This window comes from Engraulis encrasicolus, chromosome 8 (genome assembly GCF_034702125.1).
Source record: "Engraulis encrasicolus isolate BLACKSEA-1 chromosome 8, IST_EnEncr_1.0, whole genome shotgun sequence".
Classification (NCBI taxonomy): domain Eukaryota; kingdom Metazoa; phylum Chordata; class Actinopteri; order Clupeiformes; family Engraulidae; genus Engraulis; species Engraulis encrasicolus.
This window is the reverse complement of record NC_085864.1, coordinates 45,301,034-45,318,114: the sequence shown is the minus strand read 5'-3', so window position 1 is coordinate 45,318,114 and position 17,081 is coordinate 45,301,034. Positions and strand designations below refer to the sequence as shown.

The 17,081-nt window shown below is 43.2% G+C and overlaps 1 protein-coding gene across 2 annotated transcripts in view; it reads left to right on the top strand.

Moving 5' to 3' along the window:
* exoc3l2b (exocyst complex component 3-like 2b) overlaps positions 1–17,081 on the top strand; it is a 43,860-nt gene that overhangs the window by 19,352 nt on the left and 7,427 nt on the right. For both annotated transcript variants that reach the window (XM_063205839.1, XM_063205840.1), the window contains exons 2-9: positions 7,661–7,838; positions 8,205–8,548; positions 10,496–10,725; positions 11,133–11,734; positions 13,126–13,247; positions 13,970–14,084; positions 15,370–15,480; positions 16,490–16,590. In XM_063205839.1, the coding sequence (XP_063061909.1) occupies positions 7,671–7,838; positions 8,205–8,548; positions 10,496–10,725; positions 11,133–11,734; positions 13,126–13,247; positions 13,970–14,084; positions 15,370–15,480; positions 16,490–16,590 (1,793 nt within the window). In that variant the 5' untranslated portion in view covers positions 7,661–7,670. The remainder of the gene's footprint in view (positions 1–7,660; positions 7,839–8,204; positions 8,549–10,495; positions 10,726–11,132; positions 11,735–13,125; positions 13,248–13,969; positions 14,085–15,369; positions 15,481–16,489; positions 16,591–17,081) is intronic.

The window sequence follows — 17,081 nt, the reverse complement described above, 5'->3', positions numbered from 1 at the left end:
AGAAAAAAGAACAACAAAATACCTCCTCTTAATGTATGTTCTCCTACAAGTCTTCTGTTGTCCAGGTCTTGCACTTTAAATGTCTGTATGAGCAATGTCTACGTCCATACTGTCTATGTCCATGTATGAGTACTGTCTATGTCTATACTGTCTATGTCCTTACCTAGATTAGTCTATGTCTGCATGGGAGAGCAAGAAACGCAATTTCAAATTCTTTGTATGACCAGTGCATGTAAAGAAATTGACAATAAACTTGACTTGACTTGACTTGACTTGATTTTAGCCAATGTTAAACTGATGCATTATAAATCACTTACATAGACAGTAGGCATGTATAAGTGGCTAACTTGTGAACCATAAAGCTACAGATTAAAGATATTCTAACTAAGCATACAATACAGGGCTTGGAGAGGACCTTGGTAGATATTCTAACTAGGCATACAATGAGTGACATTGTTGTTTGTGTCTACACTCAGGTTTTCTGAACCCTACGCCTTTAGTTGTTGATGTAAACAAGCTTTGTGTCGTGATACAAACCCCCCCTCGTTTTGGGCAGAATGCGCACATCCAAAGTCACTTGTCGCAGGTGCCAGACAAAAGTGCCAGACAGTTCAAGAAGGTAGGTCTGCAGTCTGCACACTGACAAAATAAACGTTACTAAATTAAAACAGCAACGTTTTATTCACCCTGGACCTTCGTCAGGTCTTCGTCAGATCAAAATGTTGCTGTTTTAATATAATAAAGTTTATTTTTGGAGCTTATTCTGAAGTCTGCAGACCTACCTTCTTGAGCCTTTGTCAGTAAGTAGGCCTACCCAAAATCGTGTTTTTTCTGAACCCTATAGCCTGGTTTAGACTCCTCTTGCAGCTGCAGGAGAAGTACTGTCAGCATGAGGTGGTGGCAGAGATCACGTACCCAAACAGCCACCACATCCCCCTCTTCAGAGCTGAAAAGATCCCTTGCAGCGCTCAACGTATACTTCTCCCAGGCTGAATTGCCCTAGCCAGGCCGTGCCCTCCTAGTCACGGAACAAGAGATTTGAAAGTCGATGATAATCAGGCTAGAATTGTCCGTAATCTGCCGCTACCCCCCAGATGACAGTACATCTCCTGCAGCTGCAGGAGGAGTCTAAAGAGACCTTATGCCGTTAGTTATTGATGTAAACAAGCTTTATGTCATGATTCAAACCCCCCTAGACATACATCCAGCAAACACATGGGCCCTCATGACTTATTGCGTAAATGTCAAGATGAACCCAATTTCTGAGCCTAGTCTGCAGATGTCATGTGGAATTCTCATGAGTGCCCCAGACTCAAACAGTTAGCTTGCTGTAGGCCTACTGGGTCAAGAGGATCATAAGGTTTTATGCTCTATCCCAATAATTACTGATGTTTCAAAGTGTCCAAAAAACAAGCAAAACCAATATGACCACTAACTCTACCCTTCCTCAGCCCCAGAACCATCACAGGAACTAGTGTGTGTGTGTGTGTGTGTGTGTGTGTGTGTGTGTGTGTGTGTGTGTGTGTGTGTGTGTGTGTGTGTGTGTGTGTGTGTGTGTGTGTGTGTGTGTGAGTCTGTCTGTCTGTCTGTCTGTCTGTCTTTCTGTCTGTCTGTCTGTCTAGGTGTCTGTGTCCGTGTGTACTCTGAGTAGCTTGTTGCAGTTGAAACAAACACCTGAAACATTTGGATTACAAAATCATCAGACATTACACTTCTAGAGTTTAGTAAGCTCACTGGAACAATGTTTGACTGAAGGACAGACTAAACTGGTGTGACAGGTAGTAGATCGATTACAGCCTCACTGTATGTCCTTGTGTAATTTGTAGGAAATCCAGTACGTGATATGAAAAAGAAGGAACAGGCCCTGCCGTGGCCAACCCGTTGGGCACTCGTCTGCCATGCGTCCGATCCGGGTTCGATTCCCGACCCCTCCCCATCTCTCTCCCAATTCACTTCCTATCCATCTCTCATACTGTACTGTCATCAATAAAGTCGTAAAAGACCAAAAAATATCTTTCAAGAAAGAAAAGGAAGGAACAGATCAGAAATGTGCATAATAAAAATGTAGTGTGAGGGATGAGCGCACATCCAGTTACTAAACAGGTGCTGGATCAAACAAAGACGTGTAAAAGAAGAAGGAAAAGTCAGCACATTGTTGCTGCTTACCAATTAATTCAACGAAATGTTGTGTTGAATAAATCAGTGAGCAGCAACAGTGTGCTGATTTTTCCATAGTAAAAATGCACAATAAATGCGGGGGTCCACCCTGTTCTGTACAGCATGGGTGGCTCGGAGGAGATGTCTGGAGATGCCATCTGGAGATGTCTTATTCGGCCTCCGATATACAGTAGTTTTAATGTTATGCAGTTTCACATGAAATATGACAAGTTTTGTAAAGCAAATACATAAGAATCCTGGTTTGTGTTAAGGTACGGCCCTTGAAGGAGTTCATGAAATCAGTACAGTGTGACTGTAAAAGCTCAGCTTACTGTAACTCGGCACGTGTTGCAAGTATTGTATTGCAAGTGTTAAGACTAGTTTCAAGAGCTGTGTCTATGCACAGTTTTATCATCCACTTCCCAGGAGGTTGGTGGTGTGTGAGGGGGGCCGGGCAAGGACAGCGTGCCACTGTTACACAGCGGAAGTGATTCAGCAGTCACCAGCCATAAATGTTCTAGTTGGATATTCAGGGGACAGGATGTGTGCAGAAAAGGGATAAATATGGCACAGATGATTTAAAGCCAAGGTGCGGCAGTACTATTAAATAACTTATGTAGCGTCCGCCTGAGCTACTCCCAAGCAAAGGTTGTGTGTGTGTGCAGTGTAGTGTATTGTAGGGTAGTGTGTGTGTGTGTGTGCGCGCGCGCGTGTGTGTGTGTGTGTGTGTGTGTGTGTGTGTGTGTGTGTGTGTGTGTGTGTGTGTGTGTGTGTGTTCTAATGTAGTGTAGTGTAGTATAGTGCAGTCACAGTGTAGTGTAATGAGTGTGTGTGTGTGTGTGTGTGTGTGTGTGTGTGTGTGTTTTAATGTGTAGAGGGGTGGAAATACTTGTATGTGAAGTCTGTAAGTCGAGTCTAAATGGACTGAGGACACAGACACTTCTGAGTATCTGTCAGTTTTTGGTTATGCAGGTGTGTTCTAAATAATCATTTATTTAATAATCTGTGTGTAGAGTTTTAGAGGAAAGAAAACTTCAAAGCTTTGAAAATGTGTGTAAATAATTGGTATGGTATGTTAACAGGGTATGTAAACATATGGCCAAGATCCTTTGTTTAGTTAAGGTTGTCATTGTTATCGAAAGCAAACACAGTTGACAGCTAATATTATTAATCCCTTCATCCAATCACAACTAGTGGTGTACAGTGCCTTCAAAAAGTCTACACACCCCTCTTCAAATGTCAGGTTTTTGTGATGTAAAAAAATGACAGAAAGACGAATAAATTCACAGCTTTTTCCACCTTCAATCTAAACTATTAACCTGTACGATGCAATTGAGAAACAAGCATAAAGCTTTAAATGGAAACAATAGAAAATACAAAACTTCAATTAACATGGTTGCATAAATATACACACCCTTAAATTAATACTTAGTTGCAGCACCTTTGGCTTGTCTGGGCCATTCCAAAACCTCAATATTATTCTAGTGAAGCCATTCTTTAGTAGATTTAGGCGTGTGCTTAGAGAAATTGTCGTTCTGAAAGATTAGTTCCTCTGCATCTTCACCTTTCTACCAGGGGGCCGAAGATTTTGTGCCACTACCACAGCCCCTGTGGAAATGTTCATAATTCCCTCCTCCCTAATGAAGGCCCCAGTTACAGCTGAAGAAAAACAGCACAAAAGAACAATGCTGCCACCACCATACTTCACATTAGGTATGGTGCTATTGCGGTGATGTTTTGTGCCAAAAATACCTTTTGGAATTATGTCCAAAATGTGCAACCTCAGTTTCACCTGACCATAACACATCTTCCCACATGCATTTGGGAGATTACAGAAGTATTTTTTGAGAAATTTACCTCACCAAGATTGAACTTTTTGGTCATAATTCAAAAGGGTATGTTTGGCGCAAAACATCACCGCAATAACACCATACCTAACATGAAGTATGGTGGTGGCAGCATTGTTCTTTTGTGCTGTTTTTCTTCAGCTGTAACTGGGGCTTTCATTAGGGAGGAGGGAATTATGAAAATTTTCACAGGGGCCGTGGTAGTGGCACAAAACCTTCGCCCCCCTGGTAGAAAGGTGAAGATGCAGAGGAGCTAATCTTTCAGAACGACAATTTCTCCAAGCACACGCCTAAGTCTACAAAAGCATGGCTTCACTAGAATAAGATTGAGGTTTTGGAATAGCCCAGACAAGCCCAAAGGTACTGCAACTAAGTATTAATTTAAGGGTGTGTATATTTATGCAACCATGTTAACTGAGGTTTTTTATTTTCTATTGTTTCCCTTTAAAGCTTCATGCTTGTTGCTCAATTGCATTGTACAGGTTAATAGTTTAGATTGAAGGTGGAAAAAGCTGTGAATTTATTTGTCTTTCTGTCATTTTTTTACATCACAAAAACCTGACATTTGAGGAGGGGTGTGTAGACTTTTTGAAGGCACTGTAAATCACAGCCTCCATGACGATATGATACGGTATCGATTTCTTAAAGTAGGGATTCAATTATTTTCGATACATAAGAATTTCCCACGATATGATACGATCTGATCCGATTTTTCCAATTACTTTTCTACCTCTATTATGTTATGGAGAAAGGGCATTGGACAGGGGCCAGCGATTCGATTATTTTCAATATTTAAGAATGCCCCGCGATAGGATTAGATTAAATTGTCGGCCGTAGGATCGATGCATCGATACATTTCGATTCATCATCAACTTTATCATCAACTTTATTCCAGACTCAAGGTCTGGGCCGATTATTATTGACACCCCTAATGACAACCATGAGCGATTTTTTGTTGTTGTCTGAGAATGATTTTTTCCCACTGAGAAATGTTGTAGAAATCTTAAAGGGAAATTCGAGCCAATTTCAACATCAAGTTGTACTGCTCACAGAGAGAAGGGATGTCTGCGCTTCAGCCCTTGTGGTGCTCATAGTCCAGGGTTGAGTTTCTCAAAAGGGAAGTTGTTAGCCTGTTAGCAACTTCGGTAGTTGCCAATGGCAAAATGCATGGAAAGCAACGAAGTAGCTAATGTAGTAAGCAACTTTGGTTTCGAGAAATTCACCCCAGGACAGTAGAATGAAGACAAACTGGGCTACTTCTCAGTGACTAGACACAGGGATGACTGGAGCACTCAGCCTACTTTTAGAGTTTTTTTTTATTATTATTATTTGGTGCACAAATAAAAAACCTCTAAAAGTATGCTGAGTGCTCCGGTCATCCCTGGGTCTAGTCACCCAAGAAGTAGCCCAGTTTGTCTTCATTGTACTGCTCACACTCACGGGCGCTGACAGCTTTGGTATGGCCGGGACAAAATAGTCTGAAAGCCCCGCCGCCCCCTCAATACATGTAATGGAGACCCATTTCTGGGCCCCCTCTTTCTCTGGGCCCAGGACAACTGACCCCTTTGTCCCCCCTATTGGCTTCCCTGCTCACTCACACTGCTCTGCACTTGTCAGTAGCCTACCCAAAGCCGTATCATTGTCCATTGCTTTGCTTTACATATCATTTTAATTGTCATAACGCACTGCAAATATTACATTACATTATATTGCACTGAGCTGATGCTTTCATTTATTCAAAGCGACTTACAGTTATTATTTGTCAGGGTATTGGTTACAGTCCCTGGAGCAATGTGGGTTGGGTGCGTTGCTCAAGGGCACTTCAGCCATGGATGGAGATGTAGGGAGAGGTCTGGGGGATTCGAACCTGCAACCCCTAGATTGAAAGACCAACTCTCTAACCACTAGGCCACCCAAGAAGTTAGTGTTGTGTTGTAGGGTGTCTGCTGATGTTGCAGAACTTCTGGGATGAAATTCAGAGAATGTTAAGAAGTTTAAAACACTCTGTAAACAAACTGTGCCACCACTTTGTTGGGCAAGATCTTGGAAAGGGCTGAACAAAAAAGGACACAACTTTGGACACATTATGTTACTGAATTTCCTTCACAATTCAGCTTGCCGTTGTATGTATTCACCACATCAATGACAATTTTCTGATTTTATGCTGTTATAAATTAGCTACAGAATGGCAATGACCAAGTCGTAATGTTGTACTAAAGGCCCCGTGCAGTGTCATAGTCATGTAGCTCAATGGTAGTTACGTTTTTTCAGTTGACTTTTACAGCCTTCCACTGGTAGAGTGGTGTGTGTGTTAAAGCACTACAAATGAACTAACCCTGCTTGGCCTGTGTACTTTGTACTTCCGCATGTATTGTATGCTTTTGATTATGTCCTCATGTGTAAGTTGCTTTGGCTAAACCTCTGGTAATATAAGATGGAATTGCTTTTCTAAATTATTTGTTTTAGGTCTTTTTAGCCTCTTTACTCAGACAGGGCAATGAAGATGGAGAGAGGAAAATAGAGTCAGAGAGAGATGGGGTTGAAAAAGTGTAAAATGACAGAGACTGGATTTGATCCTGGGTCCCTCCCTTTGGGCAATACTGTGCTACGGCACATAAAGGGGCATTCCACCGCTGGAGACATGAATATGTATTGAAAGTGGGTCATATATGTAGTAGAATAGTAGCATACATTTCTAATTTGGTGCCTTCGTGGCCGAGAAAAGGCAGAAAATTACTTTTTGGTGCTTGTGGATTTGTGACAACAATCCCCATAATGTATTGCAATGCTCAAGTTCCACAGGCCACACCCAGGCAGCTCTGCCAGTGACTTACTGGAGCCTCAATGCCAGTGATTTCGAAAAGCACTGGCACACTGACAGGGTGTTGCACGACCATTCAAAAGTATGACTTGGTGTCTAACAATGGAAAGCCTAATGCAAATGGGTGGAGTGTCCCTTTAAGTGTTCTGCACCAAAGCAGCCACTAAACAAGAATTTCTTAACTGGAATAGTCTTGGGACCCTTCATTGTATTGGTATTGTGCTAATTGTATTAATTACGTTGAGACCCAATATTTTGTCACACCATCAGAATCTTCAAATAATTATCAAAAGTACCTCCTTGCTTTTCATAACATGCGACAGCATTTGCATTGAATGCTGACATACAACACGTCTATCAACTAGTGGACTATCAACTAGTTTATCAACTATCAATTCGTCTATCAACTAGTTTACACCACAGCTCCGCGACCCACATACGCCTCTTTTCCACTGTTGTTTTTCTGGTAGGCCTACAGCTTGACACAGCGTCGGCCACCATGTTTTGCTTTTCGAATAGGCACGACACAGCTCAATCATAAAGCAAAAAGTGGCAGCCGAGTCGCGCTGTGTCAAGCTGTAGGCCTACCAGAAAACCGGCAGTGGAAAAGAGGCAATAGTGTTGTTGTCGTCACTTTTATTTTTTACTGATTTTTTTTCAACTTCGAATAGTTTTCTTTGTCAGAGTGTTATCAGTTTGTTTACATTTTAATTTGTTAACAATATCTGCACATGCAAAGCCCAAGAAGCCCAACACGACCCACTCTTGGCTCCCGAGTCGCGACCCACCAGTTAAGAAACCCTGCACGAAGCTAAAGTGATTTGTTTTTTTTCAGTGGATCTTCAATGCGGAGAGGCAGTATGCCCATCCTTAAGAACCTGCCCCCGTGGCTGAAGGCGAGTGCATTAAGCCCCAGTGGCCCAGAGCCAGGAGGCGGCGGAGGCAGAGGCCCCTATGCTGACGTCATCCTACACAACATGAGCCTGACACACAAGCCCTTTGAAGAGGAGGAGGTGTGTGCATGTGTGTGTGTGTGTGTGTGTGTGTGTGTGTGTGTGTGTGTGTGTGTGTGTGTGTGTGTGTGTGTGTGTGTTTGTGTGTGTGTGTGTGCGTGTGCGTGTGTGTGCGCACGTGTATGCTCGTGTGTGTGTGCGCGAGTGTGTGCTCGTGTGTGTGCACATGTGTGTGCTCGTGTGTCGTGAGAGAGTGATTTTTGTCAATGTCTTGTTGTTCTTTTTAGTCAAATATGTATGTTTAGTCTAAGTGCATATTGGAGACTTGTCAAACGTCATTTGAAACTTCTGCGCTAACCCTGTCACATGGATTTTTGACAACTTGATTGACTGACTTACACTTGACTTTACTTGACTTGACTTGAGGTGGGCGACGAGCAGGCCTGGCGACAGCAGAGGCGCCACGACTCGCTCCTGGAGGGCGGGGTGGCCCACGACCGCAACCCCTTCGACGACGAGGAGGACGAGAACGAGGCCAATGAGGTGCGGCGAGGAGGCTCGGGGAAGAGCTCCTTCAAGGGGACGCTGGACCGCGTTCGCGGGGCGTCTCCTCTCAAGGCCCTGGGTAAACTGGGGAAGGGGCTGCGGCTGTCGAGCAGGAGCAACAAAAGCAGCAGTGCCGCCTCCTCCCCGCAGGGATCCATCGGGACGCCGTCCCCAGATGTACGCAAGAAGAAAGGCCGCAGGAGCTCGGAGGGCAGCTTGCTACGGTGAGCTTCTATCCACGTAGTATCCATGTAGTTTGCAATAGGGCTGTATGTAAGGATATTTTATCGAACCGAGAAATCGCGAGTGACGATACTGTATCGTGGTGCAAGAAGATGTCAATGTTGTCACACTCAAATCCAGAATTTTTCATTTATAATTTTAGTTTATAATGTTGGCAAATGGGAAAAGTTAATTAATTATTTTTTAAAAATAATTTTAAAAAACATGGGGTGTATCGAACCGCAAGTCAAAAATCGTGACACGAACTGAATCGTGAGTTGAGTGTATAGTTACAGCCCTAGTGTGCAGCGTTAATTTAACACATTTAACAACACTTATGGGGTAGAAGGAAGGCTATGATTGATAAAATATGACTCTTATAAAGTGAATGAATGGTAAAAAATACTCACAAATAAAACCTAAANTGTTTCTCCCAATGAGGTAGTAACATTCCAAGCAAAATTATTAATAATATTCATAATGAACCTGTTGTGTACGTTGTATGAAAGTACTGCATAGAACCAACAAAAAACAAAGGAAACATGCTACATAGACCTGTCTCTTCATGGGCATTGTGATGGAGTGACCATCACTGGGGTTTTTGGGTATATTCTGACTGTCATGCTAACAATCCGGGCTCTTTGGTGTAGTGGTCAGAGTCCCAAAGGAAACTCTACTCTCCTTCACTACAGACATACAGTATACTTATACCAGTGTAGGTCAAACCAGTGTAAATCATTAAGCAGGCAGTCATATACTAGTCCAGCTGAGGCAATGTATTCAATTAAAGCTAGGGCTGTAATGATACACTCAACTCACGATTCGGTTCGTATCACGATTTTTGACCTACGGTTCGATACATACCCACAATTTATATAAATTATTGACTTGAATCACCATCACATCATGTCATATGGTTGTTTTCTGCACTGAAGGGTAACAGAACTTTGAGAGGGTGTATCACGATATTGCATCCTTGCATCACGATACAGTATCATGACTCAGTGTATCCCGATTTCTCGATTCGACACAATATCGTTACAGCCCTAATTAGAGCTAAGACAAAGTGGCACCAAATGCAATGTTAATTCAACACTATTCTGACAATATATGGTCCTATTCGATTTTAGTGTTAAAAGTCGACTCTTTGAGTGTTGAATTTCACACTGTGAAGCCATGCTCTACCAGTAGCAATGGTCTAAAACAGTGATGAATTTAACTCTGTAAGTGTTAAATCAACATTCAAAGAGTTGAACTGACATTGAATCAATTGTATCGATTAGGACCAAATATTCTGAGAATAGCGTTGAATGAACACTGCACTGCATTATTAAACTTCCATTCTTTGTGAAGTGGAGGTGACACACTCACACTATCGCCTAATGATTAATACAGTTATTAACGGGGTGCTGAATCCCACATACAACATAGATGAGTGAATAAAGTGAAGGGCAGCGCTCTTCAGTTTTTCTTTCGCCTAATCGAATAAAGAAAGAACTAAAAATGCACTTCAAGAGTGCAGACCTCTGCCAAGGAAGCCGTTTGTTAGAACATTTGACTCACTCGATTTTTATTTTAAGTCTTTCTGCCTTCTTTTTGCGGAGTTAGAAACTGGAATGTCAACATTCACCCTGTCCCCCAATTCAACTTGCGGTCACTAGGGGCATCTAGATTTGTACGCTAGCACTGGTGAAGAATCTTTTAAAAAGTCTTGGTTCCGGATCGTGATCCAGATCACCACCAAAATGTAATCACTTGTTCCTTTGGTCATTTCCAACAACTCCTGAAAGTTTCAGCCAATCTGTTTTTGAGTTATCCTATTGACAGACAGACAGACTAACAAACAAACCAACTCGACCAAAAACATAACCTCCTTGGTGGAGGTAAAAATCTGAAGAGTGCCGCCCTTCGCTTCATTCACTTACACCCCCGTTCCTCCCTGCACACAGCATTGCTGGGAGATGTCGAGACAGCCTGCGCAAAGAGAGTCTTCCTTCTTCAGAGCTCTGCTCCAACAGCGAGGCCGACAACAGCAGCAGGCGTCTGTCCTTCATGAAGCTGGTCGGCCGCAACAAGCACAAGCGGGAGTCTGGCGTGGACCAGGCGTCCTCTCACGGCCCGGAGGAGGAGTCTGTGGAGGAGGAGGTGCCCGAGGTGAAGCCCAGAGAGCCGCTGTCAGGTAATCATAATCCAATTCTAAACCAGTGGTTTGAACGAATGCCCCCTTGACCTCATCATAAGTTTCCAAACGCCCCATTGACCTCATTATAAGTCTGCCAACGCCCCCCTTAGTATTGAAAAATAAAATAGACTAATGCCCCCCAATGGGAACTAAGCCCGACCCCACTAAACTGTATCCTTTTCAACGCCCCCTAGGGCTCCCCAATGCTCCCTGGGGGGCCTTTAGCACCCCTGTTGAGAACCACTATTATACACATTAGATCTGACCCACACCATACCAGCCACACAGACACTACCATCTGGCCGCAGATACAGAAGTATGCATTTTTTTTTAAATTTAAGACATTTTTAAGAAGGAAAAAAGAAAAGAGGGAAATAAAACACTTTTGTGCTTGTCTTTTGCAGTGCTTGAGATTCTGCAGCTGGTGACAAAGAGAGACTTGTTTCTGGCCGACACACACATCCTGGAGCTGGAGCAGGAATGTGCCGACCTGGTCCTCCAGCTCCAGCCAGCAGGGGGCAGTCTTGCGGTCACGCCGGAAGACGTTGTCGTGACCTCTCCGGGGGCCGGAGGCGGGGGCAACAAGGACAGCAGCCGGCGCAAGGCCAAGGACGTGGAGCTCCTGTACGAGGCTCTGAAGAAGGAGATGTGGGAGATCGTGCGGCAGGCCCTGCACTCCCCCACCGCCGGGCCCAATCTGGGGCTGGTCGTCCAGGTCCTGGAGCAGGAGGAGACCACGGACGCCGCCTGGGCCAGCAAGGAGAACGACGCCGCGGCCGCCACCAACAGCACCGCCTCCTCCGGGTCGCGGCCGCGGCAGCTCAAGAGGCAGTGGAGGGAGGTGGTGGTGGAGGCGGCCAATGAGCAGCTGCCCCAGACGGCGGAGGTGAAATCGGGCGCGCTCTCCGCATACCTGGAGAAGGTGAAGAGCCGCATGGTGGAGGACCTGAAGGCCGCCCTGAACAACGTGGTGCCCATCTATCCTAAGGAATACGATGCCTTCCAGGTAGGGGTGTATGCTGCGATATCACGATACTAAATTGTGTATCATGAAATCGAGTAGAAGATCGTTGAATATCTGCCGAAGTGGAGGAATGGTACAGATCACCTTGAAGTGAGAATGTAGAGTAGATTAGAGTTAAGTGTTTTTTATTAAATCCTGAGGTAAATTATGAGTAGAGTAGAGCAGTGGTTCCCAACCTATGGGTCGGGACCCAACCAATAGGTCGCCAAAGATCCACAGGGCGTCGCGAAGCCCTCTTGATTTTAAGGGGTTTCATTTTAATACCACATACTGTATAGCTCATATTGAATGTAAGTGATTACACAGTTATTCTATATTTGACTGAAGACAAATTGAGGAATAACATGATAACTAGTGAGTTTTCGCAGGAAACAGAGTATCATGTGACTCCCTCTCGTGCAGGCGCTTGTGCGATTGGGTCACCAAAGCTTACAATGGTAAAAATATGGGTCCCTGCAGAAAAAAGGTTGGGAACCACTGGAGTAGAGTATCATTTAAAGTGGACTTTATCAGAGTGATGATTACTTACTTATGCCTCTTTCCACTGTCGGTTTTCTGGTAGGCCTAAAGCTCAACACAGCGTGACTTGGCCGCTACTTTTTGGTTTTTGATTGGGCACGACCAAAGAAACTCAACAGAAGAACAATCTCTCGGGGGGAAATGCATTGGCCACGGTGTAGTACGGGGGCGTTGCCTGAGGACACGAGTGGATGGAAAATTAACTCCCTTGCGCATGGTCATTGGTCAGTGGGTGCGATGGATACCATTTTCGTACTCCCTTGCACATGGTCAGTGGGGGCGACACCATGATGGATCATTTGTGGCCAATTAACGGCAGCTGTTGGTCAGCAGTAATTGCTGGGGGTAATTAAGGACAGCTGACAGACATTCACACTGTCCTATGACCTGTTCCACAGTGAATAACATTTCCGTACTCCCCTCGCCATCATTTCGTACTACGCTGTTATGAAATGAGTAAGCCCTCTTGTCTCAAGCCTCTTTGGGCATGACACAGCTCAATCGAAGAGCAAAAAATGGCGGCTGAGTCACGCTGTGTCAAGATGTAGACCTACCAGAAAACCGGCAGTGGAAAAGAGGCAATAGTATTGTTGCCTTCACTTTTATTTTTTACTGAATTTTTTTTCAACTTCCAATAGTTTTCTTTGTCAGAGTGTTATCAGTTTGTTTGCATTTTAATTTGGTAACAATATTTGCACATGCAAAATTGCAAGTATAGGTTTGTAGCCCTAAAAATGCCTGTTTCTGTTTTCTTTTTCTTTTTTTCGATGGAAGAAGGTGAAAAAAGGTCGAGATTTTATGTTAAAAAATTGGTGATATGACATGTTTGCCATATTGCCCACCCTTACCTCCAGGTGTACGTGCAGAGCTACCACCAGGCGGTGTCCCGTTGCCTACGCAACATTGTCGACAGCCAGCAGCTGGAGATCAAAGATATCTACTCCTTACTAGACTGGGTTTACAACCTTTATAACAAGTGAGTCTTCTATTTTTCTGTAATATTTTTTTCCCTTTTTTTCTAGAAATGCCTAGTGCTGGTCAGTGAATGATGAGCAATTAAGTTCGAGAGCAACTGAGATCTAGAGAGCAACTGAGATTAAGTGATCTTTATTCAATGTCATCATCAAAAGTTTTGGCGGCACTCATTTCAAATTTCAACAGAGTTCACTCCTGCCACCACTAATCGTTTCTCAATTTGGCTGTTCCAAACCGTCTGTCTGTATGAATGAAAATATTATTAAACCAGAGCCATGGAAATAAGAGTTAGGCTAATCCCATTGACCTCTGTGTTCCATTTTTACACAAAGATGGCGGCTCATGGAGCCTCTGACACACAGATTGTTATTGACATAGTTCCAAAATAGTTCCAGGAAGTTAGGGTCAAACACAGAAAGTGCAGTAAAGGTAAATGTAATTCATTTTAATTAATCTTTTCTTGTTATGTAGTGGTTCTGTGTTAGTCTCTAGTGAAAAGAAAGACGCTACCTAGAATTAATTGAATCTACGTGAATCATGTCACCAACCGACGTCCTATACCCCGGTTGCCACAACTTTGAATTCCATGGTTCTGGTGTTAGAGTATGGAAAGACCAGACGAGGGGCTATCTAAAAATCAACATCCATCTCCCACTGGAACAACCTTTCCCTTTGCATCCTCCAAAAGAAGTTTCATACATTGTCATGTCTTTCTCTTCGCAGGGAGGTTCTAGATGTTCTGAGCTCAATGGCTCCCGTCAGCCAAAGGGGGTTGGGTGCACTCTTGTCCTCTGAAGCAACAGACAAACTTGAACTGGACTGCCTGAACTCAGTCAGGGTAAGGTTATATATCCGTATAATGTCTTCGGGTGTTTTCACAGCTGGTCCCTTTCAGCCATATTAGTGAACGAAGACCTGTGACTCAGCATTTTCTGCACCAGTATGTGAAAGCTCTAAAGTGTACCCAGACCCCTCGGAAGGGAACTGTACTGACACCTTTATTGACGTCGTCTCAGTGCAGTTTGAGTCCTGACAAGTTAGACTTGTGACTAGGTGTAAGCCTAATGGGACCAGGAAGAGCATCCTGTTCTTTTTTTTATAATACACTCACAATATGAACAAAAACACAACTGACTCCTTTTGCTGTCTGTTCAAATTTGGTCCACTTAAAGAGGACTGAGTTTGGTACACTTAAAGGGGACTAGGTATGAAAATACCCTAAATGTCTTATGTGTTAGTTATATTCTTTCTGCTACCCACTATGCTAAAGAGTTTTGATTGGCTACCAAAAGGATATAAATCTGAGGCTCCTCATTTTCCTTTGTAAGTGAGTAAATACAGCATGTCATTGCAGCACATACCGTAGTTTCAGCATCAGGTCGTGGGAGCCTGACTCACTCTATGAGCAGCAAAGTTTTAGTGTAGTGTGCTAAATTTGGGACACCCATATTCCACAGTGAATAAGTGCAGTGGTCACATGCAAATGTAGTCATCAGCCAGAGGTAGTATAATACCAGAGACTCTTTAAGTATATAGAGATATGCCAATGTAATAGGTTGCTATGGGCACCTAACATGACCAGGTTCCGGTCTGCCTAAAAGGGCGTGTCATAATACTCCTAGCATCGAATAGAACAGTCCTTAGGTCTGCCTAAAGGGGGATTTACCCCTCCTCCCCCTTGCAATAATAGAACCCGGAAACAATGGGCCAATGGAACCTCTCTCTCTCTACTCTCTCTGATAATACTACAACTTGCTTCAATTGGCATTTTATTTTTGTGTTACACTTGGAAAATGTTGTCAGTGCCCCTCACAGATAACATGGCTGCGTAATGGGTTTCAAAAGCAAATGAATAAAGAAGCACTCATCAAATTCATTTTAGTTTTTTTTTTTTTTTTAATTGCCTCAGTTGAGTGAGGCCAAAAAGAGTTGAGTGCTTCTTAATTCATTCACTTCTGAGATTTGAGTTCATTCATTGACAAAGTTAAGCACACAGGGTAGAGCATTAGACTTCAAGGTGTTAAGTGCGCTGATCCTAGGTAATGGGCCTAAAATTGTGTTTGATACATGTATGTATTTACAGTACTGATATGTTAATATATTTTTTTAATACTTTGTTGCAGGGAAAAGTGACAAACGAGCTTTCCCGTTTACTGGACGAAGAAGAAAAGACTTGGAGAGAATGTCTGAACTCGCAGGGCTGCCGAATCACCTTAGCCGATACAGTAACAAAGGTTAGTTAGCAGCGACCTGCCGAATCACCTTAGCCGACACAGTAACAAAGGTTAGTTTGCAGCAAAGGCGATAGAGAGAAGACAGTTCACTGAGGTCATAAGAGCTTAGTACAGCATGGCCGCTGCTGGGAGTCACTTTCTTCTTCTACTGTCAGTAGCCTTCTGGTAGCATGGTAAAGTGCTATGCCCCTACCGCCTGGGCTGGAGTATGGGACAGGTCACAGGACTTGTAGAGAGTTACTCGTGCACAATCCCTGGTGCTGAACAAAAAGATAACGTATTTTTTGAAAAAAGGTTCGCACACTCCTTTGGATTTTTTCTTCTTTAAGTTATTTTTTCTTCTTTTTATTCATTCATTCATTGGCAATGACGTTTCGACCTCTTGGTCTTCCTCAGATTCCTCAGATTGGAGTGTGGGGCAGGTCACAGGACACCATGAATTTTTGACAGCTGTCATGAAAGATGAAATGTTAAAAAAAATCACAAAAATCACATTCTAGGATTTGATTTGAATTAATAGGTAAATTCCTTGGTAGAATAAGAGTATTAAGAGTTGTTTGCAACAAAAAAGGGCCAGTGTAATTGTCGGGAGGGATTTACAGTAGCTTTATTGGTACCTCTGCTATAACCCTGAGAACACACCAGAGGTGACCAAGCTACAAAGAATCGCTGGAATGTGTTCATAGCAAGAGTGACACGAGCGATGGAAGTGACAGAGCATGCCCGTAAAAAGCATTCCGACTTTCCAATTGTCTGAGGTAGTTGTCGCCGAACCGCATCATAGCTAATTATTAGCATAATATTTGCTGAAGTTCAACTACAAACTGTCGCTCAAATCGCCTCTTGTCGCCCAAATCGCTTTCGTCTCTTCTGTCGCCAGTGACTCAATACAATGTCAATTACTTCTGACTTTACTTTACTTTACTTTACTGTTGCTCAAGTCGCTTCTGGTGCATTTGTGCCATAACAAAGGAGGAATTTATCTTTATTTGTTTGCTTTTTCTTTTAGAAACTGCAGGAAGACTTGGAAAGATCAGCCGCAATTAACACAGATCTGGGGGCCCGTGTGGCTAAGTGCTGCCTTAATGGATTTGCAGACTTTTTGTACAGGTGAGATTTATTTTGAATTTCAACCTTTTTACAGTTGAATTGCATGTAAATGTCTGGGAGTAACCAGTTTGTAAATTATAGCGTGGGTGGAATTTATAACGCATGGGTTCATTTATAAAGCCAGAGGCTATTCTCTAATTTTGATCATTCCTCATTTATTAATTGTCAAACAACCCACACAGAACACATAATGTGCATGTGTGTTATTGTGGCAGCGGATGTGTGTCAGTGCCTGTTGGAATGAGTGTGTAGATGTCATGTGTGCCAGTACTGTGCGCATTTGTGACTATGTATGTGAGAAGGGGCCAGCAAAATCTGACTGTTCAATGCAAACTACTGTATGACAACAAATCAAGTAATCCAAAGTACTTAGATTACATTGCTCACTTCAAATAATTTGAAAGGTTTTACATTTAAAGGAACGGCCCACCCTTTTTTGATTTTCACATATTTGCAGTACTGTATTTCCAAGCATTATTCATGAATGTGCA